The sequence below is a fragment of the Oncorhynchus kisutch genome, linkage group LG21, assembly GCF_002021735.2.
Source record: "Oncorhynchus kisutch isolate 150728-3 linkage group LG21, Okis_V2, whole genome shotgun sequence".
In the NCBI taxonomy this organism is placed as follows: domain Eukaryota; kingdom Metazoa; phylum Chordata; class Actinopteri; order Salmoniformes; family Salmonidae; genus Oncorhynchus; species Oncorhynchus kisutch.
Window position 1 is genome coordinate 15,403,356 of NC_034194.2, and position 20,754 is coordinate 15,424,109.

At 42.9% G+C, this 20,754-nt stretch overlaps 3 protein-coding genes across 5 annotated transcripts; 1 reads left to right on the forward strand and 2 right to left on the reverse strand.

Moving 5' to 3' along the window:
- Positions 1-189: 189 nt before the first annotated feature.
- On the reverse strand, positions 190-6,089 carry LOC109866748 (nucleoporin Nup43). 2 transcript variants are annotated; one of them, XM_020455584.2, is made up of 8 exons: positions 5,591-6,089; positions 3,756-3,878; positions 2,997-3,074; positions 2,702-2,864; positions 2,353-2,488; positions 1,715-1,866; positions 1,505-1,621; positions 190-1,326 (listed from the first exon to the last, which is right to left on the reverse strand). In XM_020455584.2, exons 1-8 carry the CDS (start codon positions 5,708-5,710, stop codon positions 1,097-1,099), a joined length of 1,119 nt encoding a protein of 372 aa, XP_020311173.1. In that variant the 5' UTR covers positions 5,711-6,089; the 3' UTR covers positions 190-1,096. The 2 variants fall into 2 exon arrangements, with proteins under 2 accessions (XP_020311173.1, XP_020311172.1); XM_020455583.2 differs by having other exon boundaries at positions 1,715-1,881; positions 5,591-5,837.
- Positions 5,890-14,042, forward strand: LOC109866749 (protein-L-isoaspartate(D-aspartate) O-methyltransferase-like). 2 transcript variants are annotated; one of them, XM_020455585.2, is made up of 8 exons: positions 5,890-6,238; positions 10,866-10,970; positions 11,075-11,106; positions 11,289-11,393; positions 11,543-11,663; positions 12,000-12,085; positions 12,459-12,628; positions 13,166-14,042. In XM_020455585.2, the coding sequence occupies exons 1-8, from the start codon at positions 6,064-6,066 to the stop codon at positions 13,176-13,178; spliced, it is 807 nt and encodes a 268-aa protein (XP_020311174.1). In that variant the 5' UTR covers positions 5,890-6,063; the 3' UTR covers positions 13,179-14,042. The 2 variants fall into 2 exon arrangements, with proteins under 2 accessions (XP_020311174.1, XP_020311175.1); XM_020455586.2 differs by having other exon boundaries at positions 5,896-6,238; positions 12,459-12,675.
- Positions 13,739-20,730, reverse strand: lrp11 (low density lipoprotein receptor-related protein 11). Its single transcript, XM_020455581.2, has 9 exons — positions 19,894-20,730; positions 19,304-19,461; positions 18,685-18,826; positions 17,780-17,905; positions 16,906-17,148; positions 16,023-16,193; positions 15,820-15,879; positions 15,598-15,714; positions 13,739-15,484 (listed from the first exon to the last, which is right to left on the reverse strand). The coding sequence occupies exons 1-9, from the start codon at positions 20,489-20,491 to the stop codon at positions 15,330-15,332; spliced, it is 1,770 nt and encodes a 589-aa protein (XP_020311170.1). The 5' UTR covers positions 20,492-20,730; the 3' UTR covers positions 13,739-15,329.
- Positions 20,731-20,754: the final 24 nt, after the last annotated feature.

Genomic DNA, 20,754 nt, shown 5'->3' on the forward strand with positions numbered 1-20,754 from the left:
AGGTATTCTTACTCATAAACATAAAACAAATACAATATATACATACAAAATGAAAACAAATGGATGTCAAAAGTTTATATTCTATAAAATGTTATAATTAGACCTAAATGAGGTCCATATTATGGTTGTGTCATACTGTGTATATAATCGTCTTGTGATATGATGCATAATTGGATAAGTGATAACATATTTATGCAAAGGCATTTTATTTCAAAACACAGGAGTTAAATTACATGAATACAACCAGTATGACTTCCCCAAAAATCAAGTGCTTTATCTGTGATTGGTTTTGAGCATAATTTAGAGTGTAAACTACATTTCTGTGGTAATCCAAGATCTCTCTGTATGCTTTTAATTTCTTAAACCTCCCTCAGGAATATCAAAAACAATCATACAATTTACTAAATACTTTCACCTGATGAAGGTGATCTATTCCTCAAGAGCAAGACCTTTTACTGGGAAAATATTTCAACAATCAGATTAGATAAATAATTGCCTGAAGATAACGACCCTACCGCTACGCACTGAGGTCTGAACGCAATCATGGTTACATTAAGACACAGTGAGAAAACGTACCTCAATGCAGGGATGGGATATGCCACTGTACTCCAAATGTTACATTTATCCACACTGCTCCATCGAGAAGATTGAAATTCTGCTCATGCCCTTTTTGTCCTCATGCTAGGTAACAGTAGCCACCGCAGCCAATTTTGGAATGTTGTGTCAGCCAATCAGCTCCTTTGTTGTTCAACGCAATGTGCTATTCCATAATGGCTGACATGGCTGCTAGCTAACATGAAGACGAAAAATTATTTTTTTACGCAAAAACTAGCAGTATATAAATATTCTTGGAGTAGTGTGGACAAAGGTACAATTTGGAGTACAGTGGCATGTCCCATCCCTGCATTGAGGTATGTTTTCCGAACCCATATCTCGCGCCGACTCCAGTGTCTTAATGTAACCATGATTGCGTTCCGACCTCAGTGCAGCTCAGCGTAAATAAGCGGAATGGTAGGGTCAGCATCTTCTGGCAAGATAAAGTCCAGCCAGCCCGTCAAATAATGTGAACAGCTGAACTGTATTTTTTATTTTTTTATTAAATTGGGACATGTCTGTTGACATAAATAGCCTCTCCGTCCGTTCCACACACCAAGCATTGTCCCAGTACATCCAGACTGTTCACAGACAGCATTTGGCTAGGCAGCATGTGAGTGGTCTCAAGGTGTCCCTTACTAGAGTCCCCAGTGAGCCAGGCATTGATGAGGGACTGGTTCCCACCTGTTGGGGCTATTGCGCTGCGAGAAATTATGCTTGTGTTCCGTCCACCTGGTGAAAAATAAAATAAAAAAATAAATCACAATTCTGATTGTGAACTACTGGTGTTACAGTAATGTAATCCTGCTAAATAAATAAAAAATTGTGGATATATTAAATACTTCCCATTTGGCAGGAATCACAACAGTCCTGCTCTGTGAGCCTTGAAAACATATTTCTGATGACTTGCCTTGTAAGAAGGATGGTGTGTCTGTATTTGAAGAAGTCTCCCAATGCAACAGTGATCCATCCTCTGAGCATGAGAACAGGTGGCCTGGGTTTGATGGATGAAAATGGACCTCCCACACTGTGAGCACAACAAAAACATAAGTTAAAACCCTTAAACTGAAGATCAACTTTCTGTTTTAGTGAATTAACTACTTCCATAAATATGTCTTACTTTCAGAAGTGTGTGCCTCCATAAGTGAAATGGGCATGTTGCCTTGTCTCACGTCCCAGATACAGAGCATGCCATCCTGCCCCCCTGTGGCCACAATGTGTTGTTGGTTGGGGTGCCTGTCCACACAATGCAGTGGAACTCTGTCTCCAGTTCTAGAAGCCCCCCCCCCAAAAAAGTCAAAAACAACACTTAAAGATGCACTATGCAGAAATCACTCTGTCATCTCCTGGTTGCTAAATGCCTGATAGTTATTTTAATTTCAGTTTACGTAACAAAATAAGCAAGTATAGTGTAGAGAATCAATGTACCTTCTAAACCACTGATATATTTTCCATAAACAAAAATATTGTATTTTCAGCTGTTTGAAGCTGGTGTACAAAACCGAAAATAAAAGCAAAACCGAAACTCAAGAACATGGAAGCATAGAAATTGCACACATAGAACATATCTACCGCTTCTTAGACTTGCTTTTAATTAATAAACTGGTCTAAAACACATTTTATGTGAATATTTGGTTGGGTAGCCCAAAAAGATACATATGGCAGCTTTTTAAAAAACAACAAAGGACATTACACAATTAAGTTGTTGCACCAGAAAAACTAATTTACTTCAGCTCCTCAAAAATGTAATCATCTTACAATGAAAGAATCTGTGATGGTTCATTGCCTGGTTGCCTGAAGTCCCATAGTTTGAGCTGGCCAATAGAATTGACGGTAAGGATCTCTGTAGTCCTCAGGAAAGTCACAGCATGGATTGCGCTACTGTCAGCCTTTTCTGACAGGAATGAAAAATACTATGTCAGTATCATCTTGGCTAAAGGGTGAGATTTCACTTGAAGTTACAGCTGACTTTTGGAAATGGATATGAAGGCTATGTCATTGCAAATTCAAAATGCAACCTTTAAGAAAATAATGGCCATTGCCAGGAGAGCATACAATTATATACACTCTTATTAGCACATAAGGACCTATTGTTTCCTCCTCAGACCTATGGTGCGCAGCACTCCTTCCTGATCGGCTCTGAAGAGCATGATCCTTCCATCTTCCCCAACCGTGACAATCTCAGGGCTGTTACACACAACTCCAGTACATGGGGCGTTGTTGCAGGGATAATGATGTGCTCTTTCCCACAGTTGAGAAACAGACAATGTCTGTAGAGAAGAGAAAATAGATGCTATTGAAAACAAGGTCCTACACAAGCTAACTTGACATTTGTAATTGATGTATCCATGATTGTTGGTATATCTTCAGTATGACTATGTCTTGTGAAGTAACATCCATACCTGGCTGTTGTGGTGATGCCGAAAGATAGTCACGGCTCCAGTTGATGACGCTGTTACTATTCTGTCTTGATCCAGAAACTAAAAGGAGTGTAAGATTGACATTGAATTATGCAGTGGTATAAATTACTTAAGTAGTACTTTAAAGTATTTTTACTTAAGTAGTTTGTTGGGTATCTGTACTTTACTATTTATGTTTTTGCCAACGTTTACTTCACTACATTCCTAAATAAAATGATGTACCTTTTATTCAATACCTTTTCCCTGACACCCAAAAGTACTCATTACATTTTGACAGGGAAATGGTCCAATTCACACACTTATTAAAAGAACATCCATGGTCATCACTACTGCCTCTGATCTGGCAGACTCAGTAAATATAAATGCTTTGTTTGGAGTGTGCCCCTGACTATCCGTCAAAGGGGGGGGGGGGGGGGACACACACACACAATAATTTGCCGTCTAGTTTGCATAATAAGCCATTTGAAATGGTTTATACTTTTACTGTTGATACTTAAGTACATTTTAGCAATTCCATTTACTTTTGATACTTAAGTATACTTAAAACCAAATACTTTTACTGAAGTAGTATTTCACTGGGTGACTTTCACTTGAGTCATTTTTTATTAAGGCATCTTTACTTTTACTCAAGTATGACAATTTAGTAATTTTCCACCACTGCAATTATGACATAATTATATTGAAAATCAGGACCAGTACAATAATATCTAATATTTTACACCTAATAGTATATTAACTTACTTGAAGGTCCAGAACATCCCCATTATGTTTGTATTCACATAATAATTGAGGGTCTCCCTCAAATTCATCGCCCATACTGGAGACCCCATTCTCTCCGATGGACCAAATTGAAATGCTGTTGTCCTGAAAAAAAAGAAGAAGATTTTGCTAGAGGTATGCAACCAGACAGAAATGTTCAAGAGCTGAGTGATGGTAAGTTACACTAGCTATTAGTGCTTAATTTGAGCTGAATAGGATCCACAACTCTCAGATTTGACTTTGTTTGTTCCGGCACCTATTTGCCCAGATCCGGTATCTCTCGCTGCATGATTTTTTTATTATTTCACTGTTTGCACTTTAAACATTCGAATAAAAGCGATCAGCATTAAATCAAGTTGCCCCCTCATTATTTCTCCCGCTCCTCAGAAAGACCATCATGAAAAAGTGCGGTGATCCTTCTATTCTGCCACACTGATTCCAGACCTGCTCTCTTACTTGTACATAGAGGTTATGGGGAGGGCCAGTGGGGTAAGTAATTGATCTTGACACAGGTCTTGGTAGTAGTGGTCAGATAGTGAAGAAGTCCCTACATAAATCACCTCACGTAGCCTCGTCGTCTCCCTACTAAATTTGAATCGTGGGAACACCAAATAAAAAGTTGATAAGAAAAGGCAATCGAGTTTGACGTTTTTCAAGTCCAAAAATCCAGAGAAAGATGGTGAATCGAAACAAGAACGAGCCAGAGAACTGTCAGTGCCGGAAGAAAGGAGTGAGGGGCAAACTGTTCCTGATGGCAATACTAATCCCGCCAGTTCAGCATTACCACCGGCACCTCCACTAGCTAGTAGGCCTACTAGCGAGTCAGGGAGAGGGAGACTGTGCATCCACTGACGAAGTGCTTGGGGCAGTTGCAATTTACGGTTCAAGAACAAGCAAACGCATAACCCCTTGCTTGTCATACAAAATTCAAAGTTGGACTGTACAACATGCAAAAAGGTAGGGAGCTTGGGTCTAGAAATGACTGGAGGGATTACACTAGCAAAATAGTTGGTGGAATGTACATTAAATTAACATCCTATGCATCAGACATAAAACAAACAGAGCCCTCAGGAAAAAAAGGTTTTTGAACATGTCTGAACAAAGGCACATTTGGTGGCAGCCTTGTAGACAAGGCTAAAGAGGACACCCAGTTTAACACTCAAAATGAAATTAAAAAAAAAAAAGACACTATAGCCAGTCTTCAGAACAGCCTTAGGAGGCTAAACATCACAGCCACATGCCCCCTCACGGCTTTGAGCAATAAGTTGACATGGGGCTCCCTTTAGCAATTATGTTAGCACAGATGAAAACTGTTGTTCTGTTGTGACCCCAAACTTTTGAGCGGTAGTATATGTGCATATGACAGGTGTACTGCAGTGTCGTAAAAATATGTTGCTGAACATTGATGTCTAGAAAATTAGGCTATGAGAAATTCAGACTTGTGTAGCTAAGCCCCGTTGCAATACTCAAGTACGTGGGCATACTGCAGTGACTTCCTAAATGCTTTGAATAAATTAGCACCTTGGAGTGCTGTCCGTGTCACCACCATCGATAGTAGGTTACTTGGTTGCTACGTTGTGTTTGACACTTTTTCTCAATGTGTTCCGGTAACGTTACCTCACTGAGCCACCCGGATAACAACACTCTCGCGCTCACTATGTGTTCCGGGACATCACGATTTACAAATTAAGCACTGTTAGCTAGCAACGTCAGTTAAGTGAAAGGCTTCTTATTATTGACAGAATAATAAAGTAACGTTGTGTTGACATTAGCTAGCTAACGGTAAAGTTAGCAGGCTAGCTAACTAGCAAACCCACCTCGTTGTCCCAAGACCCAGTAGCAAATATGTCTGGTTGCTGTAAAGACGAAGATGAGACCGGTCTCCATCTCGTTTTGCTGATTTTCTTTGACACGTACTTAGCATTGATTCCCTCCATCAGAATAATCTTAAACGTAGCTAATTTCTATTTCTGATATACATGTAAACGTATAATTAAGTCCCATCTACATGCATTTCCCATAATACCGCCAAATCTCGTACGGTGGCTCAATGAGGACAAACTAAACGTCAATCGCAATGTGATTACGTCACTAATTCACGAACGTGTTAAGCTCTCGCGCCCCTCCTAGTGGGTGAACGCGGAAGATAGATTCTTGCTCTGGCAATCAAATCTGAGTGGTCAAAAACCCCACATTTAAGATGAAATCTCCGATTATTTAATTTATATGCAACCATAATTTATTCAAGGACTAGCTACATGGAAAAAGCTGCAAGCTGCGAAGTAAAAGTATGTCGCGTGACGTGTCCCCTCCGTCTGTTTTGGAGGTTGTCAGTTTTATAGGCAAAGGAGTTGGCGCAGGCGCGGCACTGACAGCCGCTCTCTACCTGCTCCGCAGAGTGTGTTTAATAATGGCCTGGAAATCTGGAGGAGCCAACCACGCAGAGCTTGTAAACAACCTACGCAGTAAGTTTACTCATTATGTAATGTGGATAATTAAGGATTTTGGTTTAGATATCTAATGGGTAATAGAGAAATGCTGCTTTCTCCAAAGCATGGTGACCACCGTCAGGCTAGGCTATTAAACATTGGGACATTACACACTGTTTTCCTCTGTAGTCACGCTAATATCTGGCTGATGTTTGCAAATCTGCACCTGCTACCACAGAGTGCTAGCTTGCAAGTTAACAATTTCACCGACACAGTAGTGGCTTTATTAGGTGCAAAGGCTAAGTATATCCTTAGGTATTTTATGTGCGTCATATTGTGCTTTGCACCAACCTTGTTTAGCTACAGTCTCTAACTAGCTATCAGCCACAGCTGTTAAGAAACATAGCTAGTTAATTTGTTAGCTAGCCTGTTCATATGATTGTTATGCGGCATATCATGCGGAATACCGAAGCCGTTTGTTAGTTAGCAAACCTACTAATTACATGCATTGGAAGTTCGATTGAGTTGATCTCTGTTTTTACTACAAAAGGAAAAGTGTGGTCCAATATTGTGTGATTGCGGTCCGCAATTCGGGGCATTACTGTGTGGTGATATATGATTTGTCGCCTCGGATGGTTTGTTTATATAGTAGGTTAGGCCTAGCTACAATGTCTGTGGCATCAGCAGTATCATATCACCTGCATCTGAAGGAACGCCACAACCAAATCATAATCTCATTGGTTCCTGCATGAAGGCCTCCTCCCCTCACAGGAGCGCCACAATACTTTTGCGCTAATATTCTATAAGTGGAGCAGGAAGTAAAGAAGTAGAACATTTGAGGTGCCGGTACTCAGTTTTGGTGAGCTCCTGCCCAAATCAAGGACTGATTACGGCCACAACCTGTACTGGAGTGCTCCCGCCTGCGTACCGGAGTCCTAGCTTAAATCTGGACTGATACAAGTATAAAGAGGGGTTCCTGCAGATGCAAGAAAGCCCACAAGCAAGAACGCCCAGAATTGCGGGACACAATTGCACTCTTCTCATCTGGTTAGCTAAAAAGCTGTAACCTGTGGGTGGGGTATCCATGCCTAGCATGTTGATCCACTGTATTGACTGTACCTAAGTTACTGTAAGATAGGGAATGCCATCCTTTGGAGAGGCATGATCCCACCTTGTTGTTATTAAAGCAGGCTACTGGTCACACTCCGCATTCATAGGTAGTTGAGCAATATTTAATCCAATTTGCAGTCACACCTGACACACCACTGTGGTGGTTAGCCTTGCTAAGATTGTGTGTATGTGTGTCTCTTATGTGTGTGCGCCATAGAGTAAGAAGTGGCAGGTGAAATGAGAAAGATGAAGAAGGAAAGATGTCAGCTTCTCGCTCCATTCCCCTTCCTGAATTAGCTGATTTAGATGGATCTAATAGATCTCTTAAATTCACCAATTTGCTAGGCAGATACTTTTGGTCATGTAGTGCATGATCTCAAATCTCATTCCAAAATCATGGGCATTAGTATGGAGTTGGTTCCCCCTTTGCTGTTATAAAAGCCTCCACTCTTCTAGGAAGGCTTTCCACTTGATGTTGGAACATTGCTGTGGGGGCTTGCTTCCATTCAGCCACGAGCATTAGTGCGGTCAGGCACTAGGCCTGGCCTGGCTCGCAGGCAGCGCTCCAATTCATCCCAAAGGTGTTCAATGGGGTTCGTCTAGAATATTGAATGCTGTAGCGTTAAGATTTCCCTTCACTGGAACTAAGGGGCCTAGCCTGAACCATGAAAAACAGCCACAGACCATTATTCCTCCACAAAACTTTACATTAGGCAATAGGCACTATGCGTTGGGGCAGGTCGTGTTTTCCTGGCATCCGCCAAACCCAGATTTGTCAGTCGGACTAACAGATAGTTCTCTGGAGTGATGAATCACGCTTCACTAACTTTCACTACTCCAGAGTCCAATGGCAGCAAGCTTGAGACCACTTCAGCCGATGCATGGTATTGCTTATGGTGATCTTAGGCTTGTGTGAGGCTTCTCGGCCATGGAAACCATTTCCAGGAAGCTCCTGACGAACAGTCCTTGTGCTTGCTGACGTTGCTTCCAGAGGCAGCTTGGAAGTCGTAGTGAGTGTTGCAACCAAGGATAGACTTACTACACGCTTCAGCTCTCGGCGGTCCCGTTCTGTGAGTTTGAGGCCTACCACTTCACAGCTGAGCCGTTGTTGCTCCTAGACGTTTCCACTTCACAATAACAGCACTTACAGTTGACTGGGGCAGCTCTAGCAGAGCAGACATTTTACAAACTGACATCCTATGACGGTTTCACATTGAAAGTCACTAAGCTCTTCAGAAAGGCCATTCTACTGCCAATGTGTGTCTATGGGAATTGAATGACTGTGTGTTCGATTTTATACACCAGTCAGCAACTGGGGTGGCTGAAATATCCGAATCCACTAATTTGAGGGGTGTCCACATACTTTTGTACATATAGTGCATTTTTTGTAACGAAACTAAAAATATCTCCTGAAGACTTGGTGCAGACTGCAGTGAGGCTTTTTGGCTTGCTTATATCAGTGTCCAACATGATTTGGCCAGCAGGCCAAGTTGGCTATTTTTACACGGTCAGTGTTCAGATAAGCACTGCAGCAGACACTTTGGTACGAGGGCGGGTCTGAGCGTTTTGCCAAAAGCCCTTTGGCCTTGATTGTGCCTTGCTCACTTTTTAAATTGTAAATTGCATAGCTTTATTCATTGTGATACTGTACACTACAAGGACATAGGCCTATTTTATGTTGAGAATGTCTTCTGCCAGAGAAGATATTAAGGCCATCTTTTAAGATGCGCAAGCAGGTACAACACTGCATCCAGGGAAACAAAAACATTGGGTAAAATGTGATGCTGAAGTGGATTAATATTTCATCCACCAAAGTTGAGTTCTGGGTGAATTTTAGCAACATCCATCCTCCCCCGTTGTCATGTGCTTTCTGATCCATTTAGGCCTACTCACCAACTGCAAATCATAAATTAGCCTAAACCAGATTTAAATGGGTCAAACTCAAGATGCATGCTAATTCCTTTATAGTTTTTCTTTGTATGCTCCTTAGGCCAGGCTTTTCTCTGTGAGCTTAAAGCTGATTATCACACACACTGGGTTCAGAACATCAAGTTATTTAAAGCCACTATATGTAACGTTTTGGGCGACGCAACCAAATTCACATAGAAATGTGTGTTATAGACCGGTCATTCTTATTGAAAGCAAGTGTAAGAAGCGGTAGATCTGTTCTATGTGTGCTATTTCTATGTTTCCCGTTCTTAACTTTTGGTTTTGTCTTACTTTTTGTTTTGTACACCAGCTTCAAACAGCTTAAAATACAATAATTTTGCTTATGGAAAATATATATCACTGCTATTTAGATGGTACAATGCTTCTCTACACTATACTTGCTTGTTTTGTCACAAACTGAAATGAGGAAAACTATTAGAATTTTAGCAACCAGGAAATGGCGGAGCGATTTCTGCATAATGCATCTTCAAGAGTTGGTCTCTCAAGTGCAATGTCTTTCAAAAACATTAAATATATCCTTCTAGCCTATTGTGTACATATAGCTGCATATGAACTGTTCCATCTGAAGCTGTTGGGAATGCAGGTGTAATGTCCTGTGCATTCGGAAAGTATTCAGACCCCATGACCTTTTCCACATTTTGTCAGGTTACAGCCTTATTCTAAAATGGATTCACATTTTTTTCCCCTTAAATCTACACACAATAACCAATAATGACAAAGCAAAAACAGGTTTTTATAAATTTCAGCAAATGTATTAAAAATTGGAAACTGATATCACATTTACATAAGTATTCAGACACTTTACTCAGTACTTTGTTGAAGCAACTTTGGCAGGGATTACAGCCTCTAGTCTTTTTGGGTATGACGCTACAAGCTTGGGCCACCAGTATTTGGGGAGTTTCTCCCATTCTAATCTGCAGATCCTCTCAAGCTCTGTCAGGTTGGATGGGGTGCGCCGCTGCACAACTATTTTCTGGTCTCTCCAGAGATCTTCGATCGGGTTCAAGTCCGGGCTCTGGCTGGCCCACTCAAGGACATTTAGAGACTTGTCCCGAAGCCACTCCTGCGTTGTCTTGGCTGTGTGCTTAGGGTTGTTGTCCTGTTGGAAGGTGAACCTTCACCCCAGTCAGTGGAAACAGGATGCACCGGAGCTCAATTTCGAGACTCATAGCAAAGGGTTTGAATCTTATGTAAATAAGGTATTTCTATTTTTTTGTTTTTATAAATCTGCAAAAATGTCGAAACATGTTTTCGCTTTGTCGTTATGGGGTATTGTTTGTAGACTGAGAATGTTTTTTGTTTTAATCCATTTTAGAATAAGTCTGTAATTGAACAAAATCTGGAAAAATTCAAGGGGTCTGAATACTTTCCTTAAGCACTGGAAATTGGCGACCACTCGGCAATATAGTTGTTAGGTTGGGGCCCAGGGTCTCGGGGAGAAATAAGAGCAGTAGCACCGGCTGTCGCTGGCACTTCCTACTGTCAGTGGAGACTCCTGTGGAGGGATTACTTTACTCTGAAGACACTGCAGTGTTTGTGAATATGTTACTCTCTACAAATCCACTGTACCTTTAAACACCGCCTGTCTTCCTTTGTCCTTTAGAAAATGGGATCATCAAGTCGGACAAGGTCTATGAAGTCATGTTGGCCACAGACCGAGGCCATTTCTCCAGATGCAACCCTTACATGGACTCCCCACAGGCAATAGGTGTGCTTATTTATTGTAGGACAATAATGTATTGTAGTGCAAATTCTATACACCAGCCATTGATGAATGTTAGACGCTAACAATCACTTTCTTTGACCCCAAAGGCTATCAGGCAACCATCAGTGCACCACACATGGTAGGCCTAGCTATGCCTTTTAGTATTTGTTTAAATTGTTGCATATCTTATAAATCTATTATAACTATCAAACATTGATCGCCTTGCTCCTATAATATATACCAACTGAGCACGTACCAGAGGTTTGCAAGTACAATGCTGACAGGTGGTGATGCAGTTGTATGTTGATCTCTCTCTACCAGCATGCCTATGCCTTGGAGCTTCTGTACGATCAGCTCTATGACGGGGCCAAAGCTCTGGATGTGGGGTCTGGCAGCGGAATCCTCTCTGCGTGCTTTGCACGAATGGTGAGCTATATCATGATGATGGGTTAACACATAGGTTCTGTGTTTTGGTGGAAGGGTTGGGGTACATTTTTCTATTTCAGGTTTTTGGGTTCTGTGTAATGTTCGATGGCATAGACTTGTATACCTCCCTAATGTATTGTCTTTAACAGGTAGGTCCCAAAGGGAAGGTGATAGGAATTGACCATATCAAGGAACTGGTAGATGATTCTATAACCAATGTAAAGAAGGATGACCCCGGCTTGATAACATCAGGTAGAATAAAACTAATCGGTAAGTCTGAAAAGCAGCAAAGCAAGATGGGGTTTTTTCTAATTCAATTTGGTGACTTGTATTATTGGGTTATGCAAAGGTATTATACAAAATATACAGTTCAAATATAAGCTTAAAATACAGTTGCTGACGCGATGACTGTTGAGTAAGGAAACATGGGTGCGGCACTGTCTGCTGTACTGCAGTCAACCAACATCAGTGTCAGAGGCCAGAGACGAGGTTGAGGTGGCATCGCACAGCTCTGATGTGTGCCTTCGCGCTCTGCGTCTCAGTGCTTGACGGGTATAAGGCTGGCAGCGTGTGAGTGGCAGCTGCTGCCTGTTTGTTGCCTTACAGTGGGAGACGGGCGGATGGGCCATCCAGAGGAGGCGCCTTACGATGCCATCCACGTGGGCGCGGCAGCACCCAACGTGCCACAAGCAGTAAGTTCCCAAACCACAGAAAAACACAAATGAAGGCATCAAAGGGGACCCAGTTAATAGGAGTCCCATCGCCGCAATCCACCATCATCTGTAGGAATGCTGTGGTCAGAGACGAGATAAAAACCAACACGGACTCTAACTCTGTTAGTAACAGCAGGCTTTGTTCGGTCTCAGGAAATATGTTAGTGCTCTGTGCTGTGTTATTTTGTCAAACAGTACCCTGGTCTATTCGGGTGTAACTACACTGTTGCATATTTTGCTACTCGGCTAGCCATTGCATTGTTAATGTGAACATCTCTTCTTCGAAGACTTGTCTTGGACCTTGGGGCAGGTTATCTGGTTCTGACCCAGTGAGTGTCCTCTCCTCCCTCAGCTCCTTGATCAGCTGAAGCCAGGCGGCAGGCTGATTCTGCCCGTGGGGCCAGCCGGAGGGAACCAGATGCTGGAGCAGTACGACAAGCTGGAGGACGGCAGCACCAAGATGAAGCCCCTGATGGGGGTGATTTACGTGCCTTTAACAGACAAAGAGAAGCAGTGGTCCAGGTGGAAGTGACTTCCTACTCCCTCTCTCCTTCACACAGTGGGCAAAGGTGAAATGGTGTGGCCTGGAGCAGATGATGGATCCCAAGGGGCTGTGTTTGCGGCTTGTCATCATTAGTTGCTTCTTCCATACCATGTCAACTGGCTGCACGTTTTCTTAGTTTTAATCCCGTAAACTAGTATGATATTTTAGATCTGTTCAGCTAAACAAGAGTGCAGTGACGCAAACAATCAAGTGTGGATTCTGTTTGGTATTACAAGAATGGTTATGTTTAAAATGTTTGATGGTTGGCATTTGGCTGTGGTACTTCTGGCATGAGAGCTTATCAATTTGAATCATCCTTGTTCTCGAGGGGAAGTCTACAAGAGACGTTTATCCTCATTTGGATTTTGCACGTGGTGTGGGGCTTTCTACAACAGTTTGTGCATGGGAGTGTCTAACTGACCTTCAGTGGCATGACGAGGGAGTTCTGATTTTGACACAGTATATTTCCTCTTTTTAAGTCCATCGCTTAACGTGTTGCCTCTTATTTCTCACAGGGATGAACTTTGAGGCGACAAACTGTCCATATACCACGTGTGAGCCTGGAGGAGACTACTTTGGGTTCCAACAACAGCCATTGGAATTCATTCAAAACATTTTCTTTATCATGCTGAGGAATAACCCCTGAGGTTGGGAAAAAGACTGTTAGAGATTGAACAGAAGAAAGTGTCAGGGTTAGTCTTTTTTTTCAGGCCTGCATTTTTTTGGGGGGGTTGTGAATTTTTCCTTTTGAATAGCTGCAGGATTTTGAGTTTTAAATTATTATTTTTCTACATTTTGGTTACATCCGTGAGTTGCAATCAACCATTTCAACAATAATGCATTTCAGCTCCATCAAAGCTGAGTGTGAAGAGGTTGCCAGACTGTTCTGATAAGGAAAGCCTGAGTTGATGAGATTATTCACCCACTTGCTACTGATTTGCATCTGAAGATCTGACTAGATATCTGTACTGCTCTGCTAACATATCAGTCCCCCCCCCCCCCCCCCCCCAGGCACATGCAGGTTGCACAAATGGCTACTCTATCCCACATCCAGTTGTTTGACATGCAGCACATGGCATTAAAGAAAGGACTATTACACCTAGATTTACTCGTACAGTTGGATACAGGCAAAAGCCAAACCACAACACTCTACAACAAGAGTGGAGCACATCCACATGATTTCGATGACAACATTGTGTGCAGGCTTTACTGATGACAGACACTAAATGAAATAGCTGGTGCTTTGCCAAAATAAGCCTAAATGCAAAGAAAATGAATGTCTATTTTTTTTTTTTAAACATGGAATTAAAAAGCACATTTATTTTGGATGCTCCATGGCTTTCACAATTTCTGGAATGGCAAAAATAAAGAGATGCTTATGTTTTTGTCCCACTTTGTGCCGTGGCGTATTTATTGTTTCACGCTGTTTTTGCCGTTGAAGACGGCACCTACTGCCATTTGTCCTTACCACTCTAAAAACCTCTAGAGCAGGAAGAATCCATGTTGTATATTCTGATTTGTATTACCACTCAAAATACTCTGAACACTTTATCACAGAGTTCCAAAAGACACATTGATCAAGAGTTGACTTTACTATTTCACACACACTATGCATACGGGCGTTTGAGCTACGTCACCATTTTAAAACTACATAGCTAGACGACACAGAAAAGCAACCTACCACATTGCAATATCAAACGGCCTAGAATGCTTTATGGTTTGATATGGGTGTTTCTGGAATTACTTGCTGTTATAACAAAATAATGATTTTCAGTAATGATTGTAGTTTAGGAATTTACAATCCGTTACATAGTTTGCTACCCCCATATTTCAACTGAGTCTGGTACAAAATAAAACTCTAGGCCAAGCCTAATAGATATACACAACAGTGCCACTCAGTGGCAGAAGTATTACGTAAGGGATAAAGTACTATCTCCCAATGAAAATATACATCCATAATTCATGAAATGTAAGAGGGTGAAAGAGGAAAAATGAAAGAGCAGACGAGCATCATTTTTCACGCCAAGCGAGTACACAAAAGTGGCAAACGTTTCTTCCCTGTTAAAAGGTGGGTTTGATTTAGCTCAACCGTGACCCTGGAGTGCTAGGTCGGGCTTGCACCTTTGAGACCATTCCAATGGGACAATTTTAAAGAGTGATCTCAGCCTACCTAGCATGGCGAGTTAGATAAATCAAGTGCACCTAAAGGTGTACACTGTCATGATATAGAACGTTTGATAGGCTGTTAATCATGAAGGGTCCTCCTGGCTAACAAGTTGACTGACAGTTTTGTTGTTTCTGCCTGAGGGGCTTTTAGTACGGAGGGTGCATCCAAAAGAAATAGAAGTGCCATGCACAGACTTTTTGAGAGGCAGGTTTTCAAACTAAAAAAAAAGGCACCCAAAAAATAAGATTCTGCCACTGCGGTCACAATTATTGAGCAATTATGACTTTGATGGTCATATCTTAATGGCTAATTCAATGACACATATTTAATGCGAATTTAAAGACTACTTGCGGGCAGTGGGTTCAGAACAACTGCAACAAAAACCATGTATATCAACAACTAAAGATAAACGTTTGTTTTGTTTACAAAAGGGCACTTTAGAGACTGGAAGGGCAAAGGGGCGTGTGCTCTGCACAGGTAGAGCCTTATCTGTGCATGTGCCTGCTATGCTGCTACAGGTACATGCCGTTGATGAGATAATCAGACTCCTCTGTGGTGAGGGGGCGAGCCTTCTTCAGCTTGTGGTGGACCAACCGCAGACGACAGCCAATCATGAGCAGCAACAGAGCCGTGATGATCAGTCCCAGAACCAACGGCAGGATCGCACCTGCAGGGGAGAAGAGAGAGATAAAGGGACTGTCATATACTATCTTGAATTCTCCATGTATACCTAATATTACAGAGTTATTGTAACTAAGTTGGTAAGGATGTTGAACAGACCTGACTCAGGCCCTGGGTGTCCTCCCACTACTGAGTGTGGTTTGGATATTGGGAACATGTCACTCTCTGCTAGTAGTTTGGTCTCTGGCCACTTCATGGTCACTTTAGGGGTCTCTACTGTAAATGTTAATACACTGGTTAAGACTGAGACAGGTGAGAGATTGTATTCAGCTCATTAATTATCATGTGCAGGAGTAATAATTATAAAACAATGGAATTTACCTGACTCTGTGTGTTTGGTGGTGGGGGGAGGTGCCACGGTCATTTGCTTGATAGCAGTACCTGAATTATTTGTTTCCATTATTAATTTGCATAATTGTCTTCCTACATTATGTACACCTCATTCAATATGCAATGAGAATGCACATCAGAATCCAGATAATTCTAAAAAACAAAGAAAATGTAGTCTCCTAGAATAATCCTACCTGTTTTTTCTATACATTCATTGACACAGTCTGTCTGCTGCAGGAAGTTGTTATGGTTGCCCTTGCAGCCTCCGTAGATGAAGTGCTTGCACTCTTCAGCTACAGGGTCATAGAACCAGCGTGGGAAGATGCCTTTACATGGCCCCACAGCAGGGGGAGCTGCACAGGGCTCTGCTGGGACAAAGAGAGAACAGAGAACGTGAGAGATTTGGTCAGGTGGGACAGAGAGAGAGAGAGATTTCGTCAGCTGTGACGGGGACAGAGCAAAGAGAGGGAGGGAGTGATTTGGTCAGGTGTGACAGAGAGAAGGAACGAGAGATTTGGTCAGGTGGTCTCAGTCTTTGATAAGTTAACATTGGAAGTACCCCGCCTCATCTGTCTCAGGCTAGCCTCACTCAGGGATCAGGTGGCAGGGGACAGAGGAGTGCTTTGTTCCAATGCTGAGGGGGGACATGGCGATAAATGGCCCCTGTGAGGCTCACTCCCGTCCCAGGACTGCACTTCAATCTCAGCCCTGCTCGTCTCAGAGTGCCCCTGCGGGCCTTATTCTGCCTCGCTCCACAGTTCCAGATCAGCTCTATGGCTCAATGGCTGCCTTCAGGGGTTCAATCTGTCTCTCTCTGTGCTTACTAGCTAACACACAAAGGCCTTCCACTCTCTGCTAGCACATACAAAACTCTGGCCAACCAGAAAAATGTTGCAGCTACCAAATGGATTGAATTACTTCACAGCTGACCAAAACCATTCATCTATAGTTGGTTTTTGTCTACAGGTTTTTGTCCAAAGCTGTTAATATGGTGTTTTGATTCATGTGCATTACATTTCCTACTGGCTTATAGCTAGGTAGTAACAAAACTAGGTAATAGTTACACAATGACAGTACCTTGACTGACATGGCTCTCCTGATCACTGTGACTTGGCTGTGGCAGGACTGGGGGCACAGCTTTGCTCCTCTCACGAGACTGTGGGTCTTGTGGAGCTTGTGGTGAAGGTGGTCTTGCCTCCTCCATGGTCTTCTTGGGCCCACCCTGGGCCATGGAGTGGTCCTCAGTCTCCTCTGGCTGGGCGACAGGCCTGTGTGGGCTGGCACCTGCAGGGTGGGTCACCGACTTCCTGTTCCCATCAACTGTAGAGAGGAAAGAGATGACAGGGCATGGTTATCCTGGGCTCTCGGACACAATTTACTGCAGCCCTCCTTGCTCTGATATTCCAGACTGAACTGCATGCATACAACTCCATCCTTGTACACTCAAGTATAAAACTACAATTCATCCTAGTACACTCTAGTCTAAAACTACACTCCATCCTGGTACAATAAAGTCTAAAACTACACTCCATCCTAGTACAATAAAGTCTAAAACTACACTCCATCCTGGTACAATAAAGTCTAAAACTACACTCCATCCTGGTACAATAAAGTCTAAAACTACACTCCATCCTGGTACAATAAAGTCTAAAACTACACTCCATCCTGGTACAATAAAGTCTAAAACTACACTCCACCCTAGTACAATAAAGTCTAAAACTACACTCCATCCTGGTACAATAAAGTCTAAAACTACACCCCACCCTGGTACAATAAAGTCCACACAGGAAACCTACCTCTATGTTGTTATTATTATTATTCTGTTATTATATTACAATATGATCATCCTTTTATTTATTTAACCTTTATTTTGACAGGAAAGCCAACAATTACCAGGAGCTACTGCCTCCCCATGGCTGACAGCTTGAGGAGGACAGATTGAGTGACTTACAGCTCTGGCAGAAATCCTCGTCTGAGCGGTCTGGACACTGCTGCTTCCCATCGCAGGCGTATGTGATGTCAATACAGCAGCCGTCGTCACACATGAACTGGTAGCGGGAGCAGCTACCTGTACACACTGGGGGAGAGGCGACACGAACACCTCTGTTTTACTCTCTAATGACACTGTAGTTCAGTGCCTACACACTCACAAATGGGTGATGAAGCGCTACTATTGGCCACCACCACCACCACCACAGCACCCAATGACAGTCCCCAGGTATACTTGGCAGCCTTCCTACAGTATGGATGCTGTGTTAAACTGCTGTTCTGTGTAATAGGTCACTCATCTTATGTTTGTTGGAATTCGGGATTGGACAGGAGAAATGTATAATAGTAGTACATTTATGTTGCTGTAATATTCATCACTTATAGGTTTAGAAAAGGACCTTCATAGTCCAGGTACATAAACAATCCCCACCCTCTTCCTTCCTTTATTACTCTAGATGGAGCTAGACTAGGATGATTTAAGGCATACTGTATCTCATCCATCTCTATGCAGTGAATAGATTAACATGCCTGATCATCTGAATGGCTATTAGGCAGCCAGCCATTTGACTAGGGCAGTACTGCTTAATTGATTGGAGCACTAAATCCCAGGCTCTGTTTCATTATGCGATGGATTCAACCCTTAGAAGCATGGATTCAATTGCAGCGAAAAAGGTCATTGCCTGTAATGCATTGGTCTAGAGTGGAAAATGTCTTATATGAGGAACAGGACCACCGAGAAGCACAAATACATTTGACCACAACAACACAATTAATGTTAGTCACAGAATAGCGAGAAAATAGGCAAGATCCAGTAATGAATTAATGAACATGAGGAGGCACATCTGGCTGGTTTGAAGTGTTTTTCACCTTCAGCCTGGCGTTCTGGAGCCAGCACAGTCACAGTGACATTGTCGGTGCTCTTCTGTCCCGCGATGTCGGTGACTGTCATCTGGAAGGTATAGACACCCTCCTGTAGACCACTGATCTTCAGTAACCCTGGATGGGTCACCTGCAGGTGAGCAGAAATAACATTTCAGAGAAAATAACACGGAAGGAAACTGCACTGAGAAATTATGCCATGGACAAAGCCAAAGCCTTCATTGAAAGAGTCAAGAGGGGTTTCTTCTAAAGACCCACGACTGGTATATCACATCAACCGCTCAGTGGCGTCACAGGGAGAGAGAGGGTAGCCTACAATGGGGCTCTTGTCCTTTCGGCAGGTTGGGTGACAATAGCCTTTTATTTGTGTCTGTGCAGCAGGGCATTGTGTGGCTCCGGCCGCACCATGCAAACCGCCACGTTGACTTCAGCATATACCTTGTTCTATGTATGACATTATAGCAACAAGACAACTGTGAGTCCCAGATCTGCTAAAGCAAATGCCATTACCACAGTGTTTTGACACTCGACATTACTCACAGAGGAAAGAACCTAAAAGCAGAAACAAAGTTTAAATGCGGAAGAATGACACCAGTTGCGGTGTTACCTTCATGTTGATGTCTTGGTCGCCCTTCAGCAGGGCCCATTCGTAACGAGTGACTCCGTGGTCGTCCACACTGTCCCGGCCGTCCACTACGGCCCAGTCAGTGGGCAGCTGGATGACCACATCCTGGCCGGCATCACTCCGGGGCGGCTCGTCCATGTCTGAAAACAACCCAGAGCAGAGCTAACCCACTGGGCTCAGATGTCAGTTCAACGTCTAGTTTTGATTTACATTTACATTGAGTTGAGTTGTCAGCTAACCTGTATTCAACGTGAAATCAACATATTTCACCATGCCATTGGATTTAGTTTCAAAGTTGGGTGAAACTTGTCAAGCGCAGGGACTTACATTAAATCTAAATTTAGAAGCAGGGGGCAAATAGCAAATGATTAACCCAAGCTAAACACCAGACTGATAATTGTTAGAGGCGGTGGAACAGAATTACCAGCAAACATTTACTATGTATGCATGCTTTATCATAAGCAATAGCAACACATTATATACTTTCGTGATTTAGACAAACACTTGCATGTATGTATATTGTATGTTATAACTGTAATCCCATATAAATCAAAGCAGGTGCAGAACCTCACCTGGCGTGCCATCTTCAAAACTCGGTTTATCCTCAGGTCTCCTGATTTTGTTCCCATCTACATTCCCACTGGAAGAGGTGACGTGCCCTGTTGTATTGTGAGCCCGGCTGTAGGTGCTGAACCCTGTCTGTGCTGCGAACGAACAGACGTTTTTATTTCTATACCTGCAGTTGAGCAAATAGCAGCTGAGGCCGTCGTCCGACTGTCTCATGTCCTCTTGGACCACCGCCACCGTGCAGTGGGGGTCTGCGCAGCAGGCATGGAGACAGTCTTTCCAACTGTACACCTGGTCAGGAGCCGAGAGAAAGGTGGCCCCCTGCTCTATGGAGGCCCTCGCTCGGATGATGTGTTCCTCTACGGCGTTGAAGTCACCCAGGCAGACGTCAACCACCTCCTCTTCCTCCCTGCTATACGTCTGGTCCTGTTGGAGCTGCTTGCGGAATTCTCCTAAGAGCTCTTCCACCCCTGATATTTTGGATTTCAAGTCCGATATTTTAGAGGACCGGGTGTGAATGCTAGTCACCATACAGAACAGCAGCATACACGCAATAAATCGATGCTGAGCCAAAGCCATTATGTTTACGCAGTTAGACGGCATCCTTCCCGGCTATTATCTGACGCATGAGGAGGCCCTTCTTTATTTTCAACACCAGAAACCTATAACGCAAAATATAAATACTGTCTCATATCCAATAATCTTGAGTCGCCGGTGAACACTTTTGCTTGTTTCTTTTTGCGATGCTAAAGGCCTTTTGTCGGTATCATGATGGCACTGCTTGGAGGTAGCGCCCAACATCCACATCCAGCCACAGTGATTGGAGGCGCACTGAAATCAATGACGTCACGGACGATGTTTTATAT